Source organism: Thamnophis elegans, chromosome 1 (assembly GCF_009769535.1).
Source record: "Thamnophis elegans isolate rThaEle1 chromosome 1, rThaEle1.pri, whole genome shotgun sequence".
NCBI classification, from domain to species: Eukaryota; Metazoa; Chordata; class Lepidosauria; order Squamata; family Colubridae; genus Thamnophis; species Thamnophis elegans.
Genome location: NC_045541.1, coordinates 130,249,318 through 130,270,546, shown reverse-complemented (window position 1 = coordinate 130,270,546; position 21,229 = coordinate 130,249,318). Strand labels below are relative to the sequence as shown.

At 39.1% G+C, this 21,229-nt stretch overlaps 2 protein-coding genes across 3 annotated transcripts in view; both read right to left on the bottom strand.

Annotated features, from left to right (window-relative positions):
* Positions 1 to 2,475, bottom strand: part of MIA2 (MIA SH3 domain ER export factor 2) — a 50,727-nt gene extending 48,252 nt beyond the window's left edge. For both annotated transcript variants that reach the window (XM_032231175.1, XM_032231183.1), the window contains exons 1-2: positions 2,196 to 2,475; positions 536 to 669 (exon numbers count right to left, since the gene is read on the bottom strand). In XM_032231175.1, the coding sequence (XP_032087066.1) occupies positions 536 to 669; positions 2,196 to 2,310 (249 nt within the window). In that variant the 5' untranslated portion in view covers positions 2,311 to 2,475. The remainder of the gene's footprint in view (positions 1 to 535; positions 670 to 2,195) is intronic.
* Positions 2,476 to 10,655: 8,180 nt separating this feature from the next.
* Positions 10,656 to 19,583, bottom strand: PNN (pinin, desmosome associated protein). Its single transcript, XM_032231164.1, has 9 exons — positions 19,377 to 19,583; positions 18,839 to 18,910; positions 17,934 to 18,002; positions 16,716 to 16,788; positions 16,482 to 16,576; positions 15,222 to 15,297; positions 13,616 to 13,771; positions 12,984 to 13,122; positions 10,656 to 12,484 (listed from the first exon to the last, which is right to left on the bottom strand). The coding sequence occupies exons 1-9, from the start codon at positions 19,487 to 19,489 to the stop codon at positions 11,211 to 11,213; spliced, it is 2,067 nt and encodes a 688-aa protein (XP_032087055.1). The 5' UTR covers positions 19,490 to 19,583; the 3' UTR covers positions 10,656 to 11,210.
* Between the last annotated feature and the right edge of the window lie 1,646 nt (positions 19,584 to 21,229).

The following is a 21,229-nucleotide window of genomic DNA, read 5'->3' as shown; positions in this document are numbered from 1 at the left end:
GGTTGTTTATACAGAGTTTATTTAGAGTTTTATATGCTTGCTGCAAATAACTCTTTGTAGGAATATTTTTAAAGTGTTACATCAAAGTATATTTTGTCTAGGACCTAAAATATCCTGGAATTTCTATTACGGAATCTAAAATAAGAATGCTGGAAAGAAATAGGGACTTTTTAAAATGTGTTTTCTCCAACTTTTAAAATCTCTGTGATTCCTGGGGTCACAGTCTACTTTATTTCTGTGTCATACATCAGTCTGGTTCTTTCTTCATTGTTTTTGATTACTGAGGTCAATGGCCCAAGAAATAGAAATATTCATCAAAACCAAAAATATATTATTGATTAGTTTATAATTTTAAATGACAAGTATGGCTCCATCTAATCATTTAAAACATTCACACAATTTTGAAAACTCTCTCTCCTGTCTGCAAGATGAGGCAATTCTTCCCTCCGCCCTAACTGTCTTAAAACCCTTAAAGTTCTAGTCATATTATAAATAAAACTAGCCATTCTCAGGCAAATTGCTGATTAATACTTACACTTCCTGCCCACAAATCTTCCCTTTCCCTGGAAAGTTTGAAGTATACCATTATTTCTTCCCCATTTTTGAAACTCAGGTAGCGGCAGTCAGGCCCAGTGTAGTCTTTAATGGCTAACACGCTGCTCATAGTTGCTGGGTAAAAAATAAAAACAAAGGCAATATTTTACTTTCTCATGTTATTTAACAAACACAGAACCAAGCATTTATCCATACAATGCAGCAATCAATACAGCAACTCTTTAAAACAGGTGTATTTCTTCTCAGGATTGTGAAAAGCATTAATGTGATCTTGGGAAAAGATGCAGCTGCTTTAAGGTGCTGTTGTTTGCATTGGCGCTGAAACACAAACACATTCTCCTTATGTAATATGTGACAGATGATCCTGGTTTAACATTTAATCTTAAATTATCCACACTTATTCTGTTACCAGAAGCAAACAATCATAGAGTCACTGGGAATGAGTTTGGCAGCCATATAAATTTTCTTAATAAATAAGAGGTTTTTTAACTTAGTAATTTACTCTATCTATTTTGCTATTAGGACTGTAGATATTATTTGACAAGATACTTTACCCTCCCAAAATTATTTTATCACTTACTACTATACAGAAGTGAATATAAAAAGTCTATACACCCCTATTAAAATGCAAGTTTTTTTAATTGTAAAAAAAACCCAAGATAAATCATGTCAGATTTTTTTCTATCTTTAATATAATGTATAAGTAGTACAATTCAACTGAAAAGCAAACTGAAATCTTTTAAGGGAAAATAACAAAAAAACTTATAATAATGTGATTGCATAAATGTGCACACCCTTAAATTAATACTTCGTTGAAACAACTTTTGATTTTATGATAGCATTGTACAGCTTATATTCATTAATAGGGCTGTGTATGTAGACATTTCCAAGTATGCACGGTTGATTTAATAGGGTTTACTGCTTGCAAACTAAGTAACTTGCATAAAAATGTTGGAGGACTTTTTAGTAATGTATTTACTCTTAACAGTTTTGACTGAAATACTAAAAAAGAAAGCTAGCCAAATATAATCTTCTTATATGCTCTGTAAATTTACCAATAATTAATATTAATAAAAACATATTTAAACCTAGATTATTAACTTATTTAGTTGATAGAAGGATACAATTAAGGCTGTTGTGTTGTGAGGTTCTATTTCTAAGGTCTGTTAACAGGTTTGCTATTGAAGTTTATAAATTCAAATCTGTTAGCAGTAATTTTTCAGGCTATGGAACTTGTTAAAAAAATTACAGAGCTCCATATCATGAAGCTAAGCTCTTGTGATAAAAGAAATTGGCTGAGCTTGATTTCTAATCTAATTATTATTTTTGTCTTTAGTCTTTCTTGGAACGCCATCAAGTTCTCATAGAACTATGAAAATGTGCTGCCATTTGAAAAGAGTTATATTATTTATAATCTCAGTAAATGACTCCTTTTTAAAAAAACATCCTCATGTTAGAAAATGATTAATTAATCTTTCATAAAGTGGCACATTGATAGTACTTTCCTTATAATTTCAAATTAGTGGTTAAACTTTTCAAATTAATTTCCCAAAGTTTTTCAATTAAATATATTGGTAGAGTTTTGCAGTGTAACTACACTATTGAATAGACTTAGTTAAAACAAAGATCTTTGTACTTACTTTCACATTCTGAATCTCCACACTTTTTCTGTGTTGAAAGCACCTTAGTACTCTTTGTGTTTGTTGAAAATGAAAGAATTAATAGTGTAAGACTGATGTCTAAAATCTTCAACATTCTTAAAAATGTTATTCCTGAAAGAATGTTTAAAAATTAGAGTCTCATGAATAGAATAGTTTTTCAATTTCTTTAGTTAATAAGCTTTTCAAGATAAAAAGAATTTGTCAATTCATTTTCTTCTGTTCTTTAGACTCTGCTCCCACAAATGCCCTTTCAACAGTGTTTTGAGTCAGCTGTCCTGCTTTAATAATTAACCATGTTCAATACATAGATTACGGTTTTAAAATAAAAAACGTATTCCCAAAAGTTATTTTAATTAGAAAATCCTGCTTTACCAGTATACTAATCTGAAAATGAAAATTGTTTGTGTGACTTGTGCATTATAGGAAGAAATGTTTCTAGTAAGATTAATATATGATCCCCCCCCCGATTATTCTTTGAGTTCTGTAGTTGTTTGAATCCCTATCTTTTGTAGAAAGTTAAAACCCATCCCTTTCCTAGAAAAATGAAATAGCCTAGGAAATATTGAAAAGGCAGAATATTATATTTCCCTGGATGTGAAAAGGGAGAAACATGTTTTAAAAACAAAGTAGCTCCCTGCAGCTTCCTGCCCATCCCTTTTGTCAATGGGCCATTAAGATGCCCAAGCCAGTCCCTTTACATAATAAAGAGTTCTTCCCTTCAGCTCCAGAGTGATGGGATTAAGGCATGATTAGCCTTTACCCACTCACCACATGGCATCTGAGAACTCAACCAAACCTAGATTCAAAACACAGCCTAGAGAGTTGCCCCTGCATGGCCCCATGGGAATCTGACAACCAATCAGAATACATTGCTTACACAGGAACAGGAGACAGATAGGTGGGGCCGAACAGATTATTAAAAAAACTGCAAGCCCCTTCTTTGCACTCTCTCTTCTTCTTCACCCAACATTGAAGCATGTGATGACCTTTTCTGTTCAGGGCTCAAGCCATGTGATCCTGTTCACCATTAAACCATCTTTCCAAGCAGACTCCATGTCTCCAGTGTCTTTTTCCCCACTTGGAGCTGAACCCAGAAAAACATTTCTTCCAATACTTTCAAGCCCTATGACTGAATTTAACGTATGTTTTTGTTTTAGAGCATGACCCTGGACCTGGGCAAATTCACTTAGGCATTATTCCACATTTGGTGGTTATTTCTGTCAATTAAGCATGAATAATAGGACTGTAGTTTCAGTTTAGTATAGGAGTCAGTTCACTGAATTATTTCTTTTGATTGTTGGTTATACTACCAAGACCTAAGCATCCATCTGCATGTATATATACACAAACCTACCCACACACACACACACACACACGTGTGTGTGTGTGTGTGTGTGTGTGTGTGTGTGTATGTATGTATGTATGTATGTATGTATGTATGTATGTATGTATATAAACTGATAGAGAACAGCCATACTTCCTAATTGAAATAAACTACAAAAACAGACCATCTATTTAAAAATACCTGACTTCAACTTAATGTGAACAAGATTGCATTGCAACCAATGGAGCAGCTTGCCTTCAGAAGTTGTGGGAGTTTTATTGCTGGAAGCTTTCAAGAAGAGACCGGACTGCCATCTGTCAAAAATGGTGTAGGGCAGTGGTTCCCAACCTGTGGGTTGCGACCCCTTTGGGGGTTGAACGACCCTTTCACAGGGCTCACCTAAGACCATCCACCTCCACTGGCATCGCCCATGCTCAAGAGCGCATCCTGAAGCGACAGATGGCAAAGCAGCCTCCTCCCTGCTCCGGGCACCACCCAGACACCGCCCTTCCTGGTCTCCACACCAGAGAAAGGCCGAGGCGCGGAAGGGGGAGAGAGACAGGTTCTTCTGGATGGCAGATCAGCCTCGGCTCTGACGGACATCCGAAGCGAGCATGGTCAGCACTGCCGCTTCAGCCCTGCCGCCTGCACAGGGGATTGAAGGCGCCCAGAGAGCAGGAGACCGACGGGGAAGTTGGGCCACCCACTTCAGCCAGTGGGATAGGCTCTTGCCCAGGCAGGCGCATGCTGGGATTCAAGACGCCTTGGGCCTGGATGCTGCCTTTGCCGCCCCTGCCGCTGGTCCTGTTCTGCGGGCTAAACTGAGCTCAGAGGCTTTTTGGCCCCCGGGAAGGGCTGGCAGGAGAGATCGGAGGGGAGGACAGGCCACGCCCACCCATTCCTTCTGTCCTGAGGAATTCCATTTAGGACGGAAGCACAGTTCGATGTAGTTTAAGCCTCTGTTTAAAATCCCATTTAAAGGGCAACTTCTTAATCTGTGTTAAATCAATTGATCGCATGAATTAACTGCTACGCGCTCCCACTCCTGGTTGTAACGATTCTTGAGAAAGAAAGGAAGGAAGGAAGGAAGGAAGGAAGGAAGGAAGGAAGGAAGGAAGGAAGAAGAAAGGAGAGGGAGGAATGGAAAGAAAGAAAGAAAAGGAAGGGAAGAATGGAACGAAAGAAAGAAGAAAAGGGAAGGAGGAATGGAAAGAAAGAAGAAAAGGGAGGGAGGAATGGAAAAGAGAAAGAAAGAAAGAAAAGGGAAGGAGGGAGGAAAGGAAAGAAAGAAGAAAGGAGGGAGGAATGGAAAGAAAGAAAGAAGAAAAGGATGGGAGGAATGATAAGAAAGAAAGAAAGAAAACGGGGGGGGGGGGAATGTAAAAAAAGTAAACTTAATAAAGTGAAACTCATGTAAACCACGAACTGCTGCTGGAGGCAGGCAGGGAGGTCATTTTATCCTGGAAAATCCCAGCCTGGCTGATCTTCTCCCAAACCAAGATTGGCAGATTAATCACTATGCTTTAATTATGTTCAATTTGTAATAATGAAAATACATCCTGCATATCAGATATTTACATTATGATTCACAACAGTAGCAAAATTACAGTTATGAAGTAGCAACAAAAATAATTTTATGGTTGGGGGTCACCACAACATGAGGAACTGTATTAAAGGGTCACGGCATTGGGAAGGTTGAGAACCACTGATATAGTGTCTCCTTGGGGGGTGGGGGGTTGGACTAGATAACCTATAAGGTGCCTTCCAACTCTGTTAATCTGTATCTGTATCAATGTACTGGAGGGTTTAAGAAGAGATTGGACAACCATTTGTCTGAAATGGTATAGGATTTTCTACTTGAGCAGGGGATTGGACTAGAAGACCCCCCAGGTCCCTTCTGTTATTCTGTTACTAAACATTTTAAAGCAGTTGTTCTTTTTTCCATTGTTTACTTACACCCAGCTTATCTGGCCAACAACCAAACACTGCCAAGTGTTTAGATATAATATTTCTATTGATCCCAAGGAATTCTTATTTTATTTTAAATTTCTAGACACTTCAATTCCAAAATGATTCATGCGATTAGAAAGCACAACCCCCCCCAACATTATAGAAAAAGAAAAAAAGTTACCCAAGAGAACAGATTTAAAAAACACTCTTCCTCATCATTCCTAACCTAACAGTGCAACTGTGCACTGTTTAATATATTTAACATATGAGTTTATCAATATCTGAAAAAAAACAAGATAAAAATGGCACAGTGGAATGAACCCCACAGATGAAAATATGTCTCTGCAACTGTTACAGAGATGCTTTATTTCTTCATACATGCTAATTTACAGAGAGTTCATTGATTAAATAATTGAAGAATATCATCTCTACTTTAGACAGAAATGATGCCACTGTTTTATCATTTTCATTTCATTTCCTTTATTTGTATGCCGCCCTTTTCCCTGGGGGGACTCAGGGCGGCTCACAATTCAAAAAGGGAGGGGAGTTTTCCATTTCAATGCTTTATTCTCATCTTGATTATCTCCAATTGCAAATCTTTTTCCCAGAACATGTTGAGATTAGATTACGTGTTTGTTCCATAAAAGTATAGTAAAATTTTGAAAGAAGGCTTTTAGATGCATCTAGAATATTCAGTTACCAGTGATTCAAAAATTCAAATAGGATTTGAGATCGATTTGCTTGGTTTTTATTTTTTGATTAAAGAATTTGTACTGCAAATAAAAGAGCAAGGAACAATCTAAGAAAGCTAATCAGTCAGTTACAAAGTTTTATGAAATTCTGACCTGCTTTTTCACTCTCATCTGCTTCCTGTCTATTCTTCAACTGTCTTTCAACAGTACTCAACTGCCTTTCTCCAAGGTTCCATTGTTTTCCTATTTAAATCTACCTTTTCATTAGTCAATACATAAGTTCCAAGTGAGATTGGCAGGGCATTATACTAACAGATTCCCCAAACAATGAAACAAAAAGCTTTGAAGATTACATTGAAGTTTCAGATTCAAAGAAATCTTAACATAATATTCATTTCCTTCTTTGATAAAGTTAATAGCTTCATAGATCATTTTGTAGGCATCATATATCTGGGCTCAGCAGAATTTTACATCTTTCAGGATGCTCATCTTGAAATGGTATTTTTATTTATGTTTATTGTACTTCTATTTTTATATATAAGATATCTGAAGGTGGCAAATATACCTAATACTCCTGCTTTCTTCTGGTTTCTCCACAACAACCCTGTGAGATGAGTTGGGCTGAGAGAGAGTGACTGACCCAAAGTCAGACCCAAACCCACTTCATGCCTGAAGTGGGTTTAGAATTCACACTCTCCTGATTTCTAGCCTGGTGTCTTAATCACTAAACTACATGAAACTTTTAGAAGAACTTCCAGTTGGTGGATGATTGTACTCCAAAAGTGCTAGTGTCAGGGTTCCAAATAACACATCCCATTCAATAAGAACTCAGAGGCAGGCAATTTCCCCCCAAAAAGAAAACATTTTATTGGGACATATCAAATTGGCATGTTCCTGGTGAAAAACCAGGTCTAAGTTCCCACCAGTTTTTCACTTTGTCACTCCCACCACCACCACTCTACTCACATGGTCCAATCAGCATACAGTCCCAGTGGCTAGGTGACCTCAGTCTCCACCTTTCAAACACCTGCACCAACATCCTTGATTCCCAGGGGAAAGAATTTTATTTAGGCTACAATACCCCAGCTATCTCTACACCCCGCTCCCTGGTCTGTTTGCTCCAGGCTTTGTCAGCCTTGAAACAATGGGAATAAAAACCTTCCTAGAGGAAACTACAAAAAGGATTGGGGGGATATGATAGCAATCTTCCAGTACTTGAGGAGTTGTCACAGAGAAAAGGGGATTAACCTACACTCCCAAGCACCAGAGAGCAGGACAAGAAGGATAATAAATTTATAAAGGAGAGATCCAATCTAGAGCTAAAAAGAAATTTCCTGACAGTGAGAACAATTAACCAGTGGATTGGCTTACCCCGGAGGTTGTGGGTGCTCCACACCTAGAGGTTTTTAAGACAAGATTGGACAGCCACTTGTCCAGAATGGTATATGATCTCTTGTTTGAGCAGGGGATTGGAGTAGAACAGTGTTTTTCAACCACTGTGCCGTGGCACACTAGTGTGCCGTGACATAGTGTAAGGTGTGCCGTGGGAAAATTACTTTATATATAGTCAATATAGGCACAGAGTTAAATTTTTTTAACGTTTTCTAATGGTGGTGTGCCTCGTGATTTTTTTCATGAAAAAAGTGTGCCTTTGCACAAAAAAGGTTGAAAAACACTGGAGTAGAAAACCTCCAAGGTCCCTTCCAACTGTTACTCTGTTAAGTGGCAAATTAATGGATTACATACTTCTTCTTAGTTGAGTTTGAATCTGTTTTAAAACTTCCCAGTTTTCAAGAATTTACAGAATGCATTTTCTATGTTTTTGCTGAAAAAGCAAGACCTCATATACCAGAAGAAATGGTCTTGGCTAAGAATAGAAAAATGTTTCCCTGCAGTTAAAAAAGATGCCTAGACTGCCATGTTAAAAGTGCTAATGTTGACTTTTAAAATGTTAATAATGAAGCCTAAAATTGCAGGCAGCAATTCTCTCATTTGGTTCTCAAACTGTTTACCTTGCTTAAACAGTATATTTAGCAAGAAAAATGAGTAGTTAGTATTTGAAACTAAGTAAGATCTGTGGGTTGTGGAGCAGATTTTAAAAGTAGTTGCAGATTGGGTAATATTATACCTTTCGGAGAAAGTATTTCACCATGAAGCAGTTTATAGCTTTGTGCAATGTCATTTAGACCAGTGGTCCCCAACCTTTGTGACTTGGTGGCCTAGCTGGTGGGCGGAGGGAAACTGGGCTGCGTATGTCGCAGACTTGTGCGCATGCATGCAGTTCAACTCACATGTACATGCGCACCGGCTCAACACTCATGCGAGTTGAGCAGCATGCCACCCAGTTGCGAGTAGGCCACGGCCTGAACATTTTGACTTCAAAAGTTAGTTACAAGAAAGGCAGCCATATTGTAGATCTCTTTACTCATAATTTATTCTATGCAATTGTATGGCAGGAGCAATTGCCTTCATGTTTTATAGTTACGTCTAAATGACAATTTAATTTGTGAGGAGAGTGAGTGAATTTCTTCTGGCCATAGCCAAGAAATACCATAGTACAAATTACTTGCCAAGACAACCATAAATGCTAGAAATGCACCATAATCCATCAGATAATGTGATGATTTCAGGTTATATGCCAAGGCTTGGAAAAGATTATCTAAAGTGTAATGTTATTATATTTGGTTATTTGCCCTGTGCAGGCTTATATTTTAACATCCCAAGCTCCTTTATAATTAATTGATGAAGAGCAGGCGGGGAGGGGGAGGAAAGGGCAGTGTCAAGCAAGGACTCAGCCTAGAATTGTTACCTGTTCACAAATGTTCCAAGTCCAGCCCCCCCCCCTTTGAATTCCATTAACTTTTATCTAGCACCAATTTAGTTGACCAGAATCATGTGTATAGGCTTGAGCAATAAATCTTCTGAATTGGAACGTATGTGTGATCCTGAATCTTGGCAACCAACAGGGGAGTTGTTAAATATGGCAAACTGTCAGGTGCAAAAGACTAGAGCTACATAGGAAGGTTCAACTTAATGGATTATTGCTAAAACGTACATAGGAATTTCTCAATTAATGGTGAGAACTTGGTTAGTTAGATAAGAGTGAATGGTAACCAGGGGATTGAACTTAGTTCATTTGTAGCTATGTAGTGATTCTAGGGTGATTCCTTTTTTCATCCCTGCTCCTGGGTTTGCCAGTCTCTTCTACAGAAACACCACTTGTATTTGGGCAATTGGTGTCTTTTGAAAATAGATTGAGACATTGGAACGTTCTTGAATAACAAAATCAAATTCTGTATGATTTAGTCACCAATCAGTATTTAGATTACAGGAAAAAGTGGTACAAATGCCTCGCATAGACTAACTGAAGGTTGCAGCTTTGACACTCTAATATATTTTGCAAGTGAACCTGTTACTGAAATCAAGGATAGCAATAGCAAGACGACTTACATACTGTTTCATAGTGCTTTACAGCCCTCTAAATGGTTTACAGAGTCAGCATATTGTCCCCAACAATTTGGATCCTCATTTCACCCATCTTGGAAGGATGGAAGGCTGAGTCAACCTTGAGCAGGTGAGAACTGAACTGCTGGCAGTCAGCAGAATTAGCCTGCAATATTGCATTCCAACCACTGTGCTACCACATAAGGATGTGTAATTTAGCTTAAATAGAGTGGTTACAATTAACCAGACAGAAGTTTGGAGTTAACCAAAGCTTATCATTAGTACAGTAAAAAAATATACATAGATAAGTAAACTTAAGTGATAATAAAGTAGAATTAAATAATTAAAGGAGTATTAGGGGTCCTATTTCTCCCAGCTTTCACCAAAAACGTCCTGCCACATAAACCTAATGCGGACATAAATAACTCCTCCCTGCCCTGAAGTATAGTTAAAATGTAAAAACAAAGTATGTATTTCTTGCTCTTTTAATGGATTTTAAAGGTTTTAGTAGTTTCACATTACCAGAATTTTCATATTGACAGATAACTGATAAAGAATGTTTTATTAAATAATAAAAAATACAAGCAATGTAGATAAAGCTAACTTTATTTGGACTATTACAGAACAGGCTAACAAAGACACTAATTGTATAAAAAGCTTAAAAACAGAACAATACCATTCCATATCAACTAAACTACTATTTGCTTTATTACAAAAAAGTCCAAGTTCAGTTTTCTCATTCAACAGGCATTTTTAAGCACAACATTAGCTCCAAGCAAACTATGCAATCCATTTATACTGGTATTTGAAAGGGTTTGGATGGCCAATAATAATCTAGCTTTACAAGATACACATGGCATTCTTCTATCATACAGCAAAATACAGAAAGGCAAGTGTTTTCTTTAAAAAAAAACCTGTACTATCATCCTAGAGAAAGGCAAGGTTTATGTAACTATAGGAATCACAAAACAGAATGTCATGTGTTCAAGAAAATTATAATTAGCCTGATGTACTTATTTTGCTCTCATACACTGGTAGTTATCTTAAGAAACAATAGTAAAAGCTTGAATCAAATTTAAATGAAAGCAGGCACTTGCTTCTTCATGGGATTTGGGAATTCACTTTCTTCTTTACAATTAAATAGGAAAGACTAATCTGCAGAATTTTAAACACTCTGCATGGAGTTTGTCAATAAAAGGAGAAAGTTTTCTATGCAAGATGAAGCAGCAACAGGCTCTCACAAACCTCTGTAAAAGACATTTATTTCTACAAAAAGAGACTTATGATACAATTGAATCGCACAAATTTAACTATGTACCTTTTAAAATATACAAGAAACTTTGAAGTAGAGGATACTTAAAAAATGAAGGGGTTTCAATATTTTATTTTACACATCTGCATCTTCACATAATTTGATAAGTAACCTTTTACAAAATCATGTAAAAAGCACAATTGCCTGGTAAAGAGTCTTCAAAAGATTTTACACAGCATGCAATTAAAGCAGCCTTTTCTTCCTTATATGGACTCTTTTCACTCAAGTAATCTTCTGCTGCAAAAATTAGGGTAGCAGCCTGGTCTCTTCTGTTAACGCCTTTTGTCTTTCCTGTCTGATTTACGGTCTCTTTCATTCCGTGAAGTCCTTTTGACTGACCAACTACTTTCTGATATAGACCTTTTTCTGTCCGACCTTGAACTTTTATCCTTTGATCCTTTTGCATCTCTTCTGCTACCTTTTGAAGACTTGTGACTTCTATCTACTCCTGAATTGTCCCTTCGCTTCCGTTCCAAACTTCTCCTATGCTTTCTATCTCTATTATGTCCTCGCCCCCTGCTTCGACTTCTACTCTCACTGCTACTAGAACTACTAGAACTTTCTCGACTACTAGTACCACTACTGCTGCTGCTGCTGGAACTGCTCCGACTACTGCTTGTCCCACTGCTAGAACTACTCCCACTGCTACTACTTGTAGAACTAGTACTACTAGTGCTACTACTAGTACTCCGACTTCGACTCTTACTGGTTTTGTTTCTTGCCCTACCTCTGCTTCTGCTCCTAATTTTGTTCTTAATTTCTACGCTTACTGCCTGGACTTGATCTGCCTGCATTTCAGGCAGCTTTTCAGACACTAGAGATTCTTTGTCTAATTGTGGCACTTGGTCTTGAGTGGATTCCAAAAGTGGCAAAGGCTGTGGCCAAATCACAGCCTCTGACTGAGGCTGCACCTCAGCCTCTGATACTGGAATGGATTCGGGCTCCTTCTCTTCTGACTCCTCTGGCTCAGCATCAACTTCTGGCTTGCTGGGTTCCTCTTTTTCCAGGGCAACCGTAGGCCCTTCCTGTTCTGGCTGTGCATTATATTCCATTTCTGGTTCAACTTCTGTGCTAATTTCATTTTCTAATGGCTCTGTACAATCTGTCTCATTAATTTCCATTACATCCTGCTCACCGTCTATTGGCTGAATACCTTCACTTTCTCCTTTCACTAGGTCAACTTCCTCAGTTTGGTTATCTGGCTGCCTGTCATTTTCTTTAATTTCTGCTTCCTCTTCTACTTTAACTTCCATTTCCTCTTTTTGCTCTTCCTCTTCCTGTTCTATTTCCCCATCACTATGACTAACACCTAACTCCTTTTCTTCCCTTACCTCTTCCATTTCTATATCATTGCTCTTATTACCTGTCTCCATCTCCTCCACCTGCTGTACCACCTTACCCTCTTCCTGCTCCTTGTTCTGGTCTTCCTTCTTTTCTTCTTTCTGTACCTCCTGGTGTTCTTTTTCCTTCATAGACTGTCGTCTGGGCCTGGCTTCCATTTTATTAATTTGCTCAGCAAATTCAGTGCGTCTATTTTCAAACAGTGCTGAAGAATAAGGAATGTATAATAAACAGCAATTAGATTCATAGTTTGAATAATTCCGTTCACGTAACAGTATCAGAGAAATTATAATCCATGAAAGAAAGTCATGAACTCCATCTCTAATTCATCATATGACCAACGTATTTGCTATTTCGCCACATCTACTTGCATACAGAAGTACATGTTTTAAGCTAAGATACACAAAAGCCAAGTTTTTAAGATATTGCCAATCTATGAAATAAAACTTCTATGTGTAAGTAGATGCAGCTAACAGTCTACACATTATTTCATTTAGTCTAACATAGTGAACGGACCAGGAATTCTCATGGTCCCATGAGAAATCAGAGCCTCAGAACTTACATCACAAACTGAACACACCATGTTTATAGCTACTTATAATTTCCCAATATGGAAGGAATGATTTGTTTTGGTGTGACATGCACAATTTTATCAAAATTCATGCTTTTTACTATGGCAATACAGAAATAAAAAGATAACATACCATTTAACTTTTTTTGGGAATCATCAAACATCTTCTGGGTAGCAGGGCACATTCTGCCAGGTATATAGAACAGATGAGGTTTTGTCTTCGTTCTTATATATTTAATTATTTTGACATTATGTTCGTTCCATTCTTCTTGCTGAAAAAAATATGTTTATGTTTCTGGTGCCATCCAGAAGGCAAATATGCAATAGCTATCAAGTTTCCCCAAAAATACGACCTACCCCGAAAGTAAGTCCTAGTTTGATTTTTACGTGAGCCCAATATAAGCCCTAATTAAGACCTCACCCAGTCCAGGTGCATGGATAAAAATTAAGCTAGGGTGGAGAGGGTGGTGGTGGAGGAGCTGCCCTACTACTTACATTCGGACAGTTTCAGCCAAGCCTTGCATACCCGACAGCTGCCTTGCTGTTATTGGCTGCAGGGAAGGCCTTCAGGGAAGCCTTGTCTGCCTCAGAAGAAATTCCTGAAGGCCTCTAACAGCGAAAAGGAGGCCGGGGGTGACACGCACAAGTGAGGTGAGTCAGTAGACAACCCACTACCCCAAAAATAAGACCCAGTGCTTTTTTTGTGGCAAAAAAAATATAAGACAGGGTCTTTCGGGGAAACATGGGTATTTAATTTCCACTCACCAACTGAGCAAGTTCAACTTTTTGTTCCAATAACCGTAGTTCTGTTTGTTTAGCACGTCTTTCCTCAAAGAGTTCTCGCCTTTCGTTTTCAACCTGCTTTCTTTCTTCTTCCGCCTGCACTTCAAGTTTCTGCTCAATTTCTTGTCTTCTTTTTTGCTAAGTCAGAATGGCTTAAAGTTAATTCAATAGCAGCATTCTTATTTAAGTAAGTCATCATAATGTACAAACTGAACCAATTCACTTGAGCCGCCCGGAGTTCTACGGCAGTGGTCCCCAACCTTTTTATCGCCGCGGACCAGTCAGCCTTTGATAATTTTACCGTGGCCCGCTGAGCGCGCGCAGGGGTGGGGGGGCGTTGTTCGCGACGACACATTGATTGTTTATATATCAGATTGTTTTGATTAAACAACTTTTATTTTATTGTATTTAAACATGCCTTACAAAATAAAATACAATTACATAAATATAAAGTGCAAGGCTACGCTACTAGCGCTGTCTACGCTAGCCCTACGTAGCTGCGCAGGCGCTCTTAGGTTTTTTTCAGGAATCGGCCAGCGCTGAAGCGCTGAAAAGGAATGAAAAGGGCGGCGCTGGACACAGGGGGGTGGTGGGCCGCTGGTGACATCAGAGTGCCACCAGCGGTCCAGTAACACCCCTTGTGCCAGTTAGCCCTAATTTGCATACAGAAAGAAACTATGGCCCCCGGCCGCTGCAGCGATCATGGCCCCCGGCCGCTGCAGCGATCATGGCCCCCGGCCACTGCGCGGCCCGGTGCCAGGTACTCCATGGCCCGGCACCGGTCCGCGGACTGGGGGTTGGGGATCACTGTTCTACGGGATTGGGCAGCATACAAGTGTTATTAAACTAAACTAAACTTGTTAGAAGTCAAACAAAAGTATTCTTCCCCAATATATATACTGTAGATGAGGATCTGGTCTAAGATTAAGACTGAAACAAAAATTGTCCCCAATGTTCTGTAAGCAGAATACCATAATCAAAAGTAGTATAGAATTGAAAAAAATATAACTTATCCAACGTATTTCAGATGTTTCTTCTAATGATATTATGATGGAGTTTGCAAAATTTATTTTCCTGCTGTCTTTCCTTTGCCAGCCCTCAGTGAACTCATAGGAAATTATAGAGAAATTCCCCTGAACCAAGTGAACATGGCCTTGAGATCAAATATGCTCAGTAATCAGATGGAGGTAAATTCTCTTACTGGAAGCTTGTTCTTTTGGTGGAATGGCACTACTGGCTACAATCTATAGGACTTATCTGTCACTTCTAATGACTTGCAGGAGTTTGCTGTCTCACTTCCTGCTTCACTGAAATAAAACCGTCCACATCTGTTATATAATGGCAAATGCACTACTGATTTCCCTACTGCTAAAATTAGATTTTGATGATCTCAAATCCTTATTTGTAAATATGAAAAAATATACCAAACACATTCTGCTTTCTGTGTTAATTAAAATGTCCTCCTAAAAATTGTTTCAAAATAAAACATACACATGGCTGTAATTGATATGGCCATCAGATTGTGTATTTTTCTATTATACAGAAGTATTATTTTTCCTGCACAGTTTACTAAATGTGAAATTAATACCCTCTCAGTAGCAACTGTTGATTCTTGTTTAAACTTCTGAAGAGTTCCCATCAACAGGCCAAATATACGCCGATTCCTGGCAGAATACAAAAAGAAAATATATTATACCACAAATATAGGTATTTTATTAGGTATGCATATATTTTTTTCAAAAATTTCCAAGGTCACACTAGTAGATATAAATGCTTGTTGTAAAATATCAGGCGTCTGTGGCTGCATTGGTAGTTATAAATATGATTATTTCTATAAATTCATGTAAAAATAATTAACCAAATAAAATATTTTTAAAAAATCAGCAACTTAGTTTATATAATATCAAATGATAACCGGATAACTGGAAACTAGGTATTCTGAGAGCAGTGGTTAAATGCAGTATTGCCCATGGCTTGGAGTACAATCCTGATGGCACTCAAGGTTGAATCAATCTTCTATCCTTCCGAGGTTGGATGTTATATTCCACAGTATATGTTTAGTACAGTTAGTCCCGACTTTTCAATAGTTCATTCAGTGATTGTATTGAAAAAAGTGACTTATCACCATTTTTCACACTTATGACAGTTGCAATATCCCCCTGGTCACATGGTTTAGATTTGGTTACTTGACAACTGACTCACATTTATGACGGTTGCAGTGTCCCGGAGTCATGTGATCTCCTTTTGCAACCTTCTGACAAGCAAAGACAACCGGGAAACCAGATTCACTTAACAACTGTATTACTAATTTAAGAACTGCAGCAATTCACTTAACAATGGAATAAGAAAAGTTGTAAAATGGGGACAAAACTCAATGAATAAATTTCTCACAGCAACATATATTTTGGGCTCAGTTGTGGTCATAAGTTGAGGACTATGTGTACATTTTAATTAAGTACTGCCAGTATTTTTCACTCAGAAACTGGATTGGATCATTGTTATACAGGCATTTTGTAAAATATCTGTTCTCAGTTCAGATCAAGCTGAAATGAAACAAATAGCAAAAATGTCCATTCCTGGTATCAAATATCTTTGATATTTGGAAGGTTGGGGGTACCAAAAGTTATTTTGGCTTATGTACGACCAGGTATTCTGCGGCTCTGTTTGTTGGAAAGATGATGTAGTAAAGAATAGTTTCAGCTGATTTGCTTAGCATAATTCACAGCACAGAATACTGTCAGCATTTCTTACTGGCTTATACTACCATTCTTCAAAGTGATAGAACTGCTTTTAATTCTTGCTGCTGGAATTGGGAAAATTTAAAATCACATGAAAGAGCAAGCAATACCTTTGCTTCCCTTTTTCATCCATAGTTTGATCTTGAATAAGGTCTCGGCGTGTTCGCTCTTTGGAGGTAGCAACAACAGAGGACTGCAACGCTGGCTGCAGAAAAAGATCAGAGTTAGGTTAATAGAAGCCTATTCATTTATTAAACTTATGCTGCCCATTTTCTCAAAGGCAACTCTTGCATGGTATATTTTTCTATTCTTAACCTCCCAATAACATTTGAAATATACTTTACTTTTTTAACATCATCATCCTCTGCGTCGCTTTCATGGCGTGATTCTCTCCTTGTCCGACGTTCACCAGCCAATCTAAATGCAATACAAAATGTCAAAAGCAACCAATATAATTGAGATAATCAAACTTGTGCACTTAATATTAACTGATAAATTTCTTTTATTAAATTGCATTTTGGAAGGAATATTTTTAAAACAAGTATTTGCATTCTCAATTCCAATAGATAACTAGTTATGAGAGATGCTACTCTACAGATAGCCTATAAAGCACTTTCAGCCATCACAAAATGTTGCAAACGCCACACACATAGTTGTGATCGCATTTGTGATTGTCTCCTGGCAATTGACTCAGAACTGATTCAGATTTACCATTAGTTGCAGTATCTGCAGTTACAAGATCACAATTTGAGACCTTTTTGCTGATTCCTAGCAAAAATTGTCCATTATGGAGAATGGATTTCTTTAACCATTGTGATTTGCTTAATAATCACCATAAAATGATTGCAAAATTGGTCATATAGTGGTTTTAAATCAAGAATTATCTCTAATATCAAGAAAGACCTGATATACCCAAATAATCTCTGCTTCATGAGTTGCACTGGTCCGATTCAAAATGCTGGTCATTACCTATAAAGCCATACCTAGTGTAAGGCTTGTGTAATACTTGAGGGATCACCTGTCTCCCATAGTATCAACTCAGCTGAACTGCTCTGGCAGAATTGGGGTGCTCCAGCTTCCTTCAATTAACAATGCTATCTGCTGGGACTTAGGAACCTTCTTTACAGCAGTGCCTGACCTCTGGAATTAGGTTTCCTCCAAAATTCAGACAGCCCTCCACCCTTCCTAGTGTAAGGCATGTGTAACAAAGCCCTCTTTTCTTCTTTTCAGCCCCACTTTCTTTTCCTTTGTTCTCATCTGAAAGGTTTGCAGTCTTTAAAAAAAAAAAATGAATATATTTTCAAACTGCCCAGAATTGCTAGCAGTCGGGCAGGATATAAATTTGATAGTGATACCTGGCTAGCTTAATGTGATGTGCAAGCCTGCCAAATAAAGCTACACATTGTGTGTAAACTAGTCACTGGGGCATATTCTACAGTATATAGTCTATGCTTCTTGGCAGTAAATTATCCAAAATGTAGCAAACAGATATACTGAATATGATAAGATATAAAAATAAGTTGATTCTTCAATCTAGGTGTAAGTATTCTCCGCTCACCTACCTATTCGTCGACCCTTCTAGATCCCTCTGTTTGGCTGGGGGTCCTCCTCCGCTATCCGAGAATCCACGCCTAACATAAAACAGTAAATTAGCTTATTCTAAACAAATACATTCATTCAGAAACATATAATGCTCTATAAAGTTGTATACAGTATTTAAAAATAGCCAACTGCTACTATTAGTATCCAAGAAACATTTTTCTATGTAAAATGAATAAAGATTTTATAATTGATTGAGCAGTAACCACGCACACACATTTACTAAAGCATCAGGGTTCTAAAGCTTCTGACACTATCCCTATTGTGGCATCATGGCAGTAGACTACAGCAACACTTGTGCATTTCATTGATTTTTAAAGAAAATTTATACAGCCTCCAATTCGCTCATAGCAACTCTAGACAGCTTATAAACAATGATTACACTTGTTGTTTGCTTGTCTACTCCAGAATTATAATAGAAACCTGCAGATCAGCTGAAGTCACTTGTGTTGGCTTTTCTGCAGAGCCTTGTATAATTCCAGTATGCTTATCCAAAGTGCAGTTGATTATTGATTTTCCTCCCTAACTAACCTCAAGTAAGCCTTTTTAGAGAGAAGATGAACTATTCCTATACAATATTCTCAGGGCAGCAGTAATAGTAGTCCAAACAAAGGATAAGCATCCCAAACAGTAACACAGCGGTGACTTTACAGTAGGCTGCTGGCCACCTAGTTATGACTATCATAAACACATACTTGGAGCTTGTTTAAAAGTGCTAGTCAGACTTAAGTTTGACTAGCCTTAAATAGATACCGATGCTTTCATTTGGCATCAACTAATTAAAATGTAAGCTGAATTTCCACACCGCGAAACAGTTTTGGGTGGTATTAAAACAGTTCGTTCCTCTCGCAGGTCCTCCAACACTCACCTCAGTAATAGGCTTCCGCGTCCCCTACCTCCACCAGGGCCTGCGATGGCCAACAGTCTCCCTTGAGCGGGCCTGGAAAGGAGGAGACACACAATGAAATGCTGCTAATCGCCAGGAAGGAAGCACAGAAAAGGAACACCCGCCTCTCAGGAGAAACGCTAAGAGGCCTCGTGTTCGCAGAGCGCTGCAGCGTTTCCCAGCTCATGCCGGCACCCTTGGCTGAAGCACCGCCAGGCACCCCCACCCCGTAAGCAAAAATTTCCCCGCTCCTCCTTTTATAGCGCTCTGGGCATTTCCATCCGGACGCGGAAAAAAGGAAAAGAAAATCGCCGAGGAAGCTCACCGCGGGCTTCTTCTGTTGGAAGAAGGCGCCCGAGCTGCTTAGATCCGTAACGGGGGCAACTGACACCCCATATTGGTTGTCGAAGGGAAGGCGCGAAGAAGGCCTCGCGGTGATAAGTCAACCGCAAAAGCAGCCCTTCAAGTAAGCCGCTTCCACGCCCCAACCCCTTCCCCGCTCCCCCGCTTAGGGTCTCACCGCACATCGTTGGGGTCCCGCCCTGTGAGTTTGCGGATATTCTCATCGACGTGCTTGAGGCTTTCCTTGGCCTTCTCCAGCTGCTCCTGTAGAGCCCGCACGGCTACCGCCATGCCTGCCACCACAACCGCGGCCTAGCCAGCCGGAACCCAACGGAAAGCACGATGAGGTTAAGGGGGCAAGGAGATAGCCCAGCTTCGCGGCGTGACGTGGCTCCGAGAAACTCACCAATGAGAACGCGACGTTTGGAGTGATAGCTTTTTTACCCAAGAGCTGTTCGTAACCTCTAGCGAATGACCAACCTATGAAGCATGACTGGCAGGGCATTGCTCCAATCGACGAGCAAGTTTTTTAACCAATGAAGAACTGACATTAAGGACGTAACGTTACTCGCAAACACTTAACCGTTCGGCTTCTGTAATCCTGCCAATAGCTAAAATGCTCGAGTAGAATGACATTTTTCCAACCAATCATGTGATACTCACCTCTCAGCACAACCAACCCGTGATTAGCGGAAGGCTTTTCCACGCTAGGACAATCGCTACTAAAATTCGCGCGCTTCTCTGGCTTTCGGTAAAGCTTGAGGCGCTGTGATTCCCACGTTCGTGATTTGAACTTCAATCCATATCACCGCAATTAAAACGAGCGTTTTTACGGATGTATAGACGGAATTAAATGTCAATGGCTTCATGCTTCCACCTTTTAACTGTATTTATAGTTTTCTGTATTACGTTTGTGTGTGTGAAACATTTTATTTTCTATGCGTTTTGATTATGGCAGTACAGAGGTGTAAAAATACTTTTGTTTACTCTCTAGTGTGGGAATTTATCATCCAGCCCTCTCCCAGAAAAATGAAATATCCTAGGAAATATTGAAAAGGCAGAATATTTCTCTGGATATGAAAAGAAACATGTTTTAAAAGACAGAATGCCTGTAGCTTCCTGCCCATCCCCACTGTTAATGGGCCATTAAGAAGGCCAAGCTAGTCCCTTTTACATAATAAAGACTTCTCCACTGCAACCCCAGGGGGGATGGGAGTAAAGGCATGACAACATTGGCCCTTTACTCAACTGGCCACATGGCTTCTGAGAACTCAACTAAACCTGGATTCAAAACACAGCCCAGAGAGTTGCTCCTGCATGGCCCTATGGGAGTCTGACAACCAATCAGAATACATTTCTTACACAGGAACAGGAAACAGAGAGGTGGGACTAAACCGGTTATAAAAAGCCTAGCAAGTCCCTCAGCCCTTCACTTCTTCTCCACCAACATTGAAGCGTGTGGTCACCTTTTCTGTTCACGACTCAAGCTATGCAGCCCTGTCCAACAATAAACCATCTTTCCAAGCAGCCTCCATGTCTCCAGTGTCTTTTCCCCCACTTGGAGCTGAACCCAGAAGGACATTTCTTTCATCACTAGCCAATACCAATGGCACTTAACACTTATATACCGCTTCAGTGTTTTTACAGCCCTCTCTAAATGGTTTACAGAGTCAGCATTTTGTCCCCAAACAATCTGGGTCCTTATTTTACCCACCTTGGAAGGACGAAAGACTAAGTCAACATTGAGCCGGTAACCATAACTAATAGTTGACCTACCACATCATAATATTTAACAGATTAACAAAGTTGGAAGGGACCTTATAGGTCATGTAGTCCAACCCCCCCCCCTCAAGCAGGAGACATTACACCATTTCTGACAAATGGCAGTCCAATCTCTTCTTGAAAACCTCCAGTGATGAACCTCCCACAACTTCCAAAAGCAAGCTGTTTCATTGGTTGATTGTTCTCGCACTCAAAAAGTTCCTCCTTATTTCTAGGTTGAATCCTTGGTCAGTTTCCATCCATTATTCC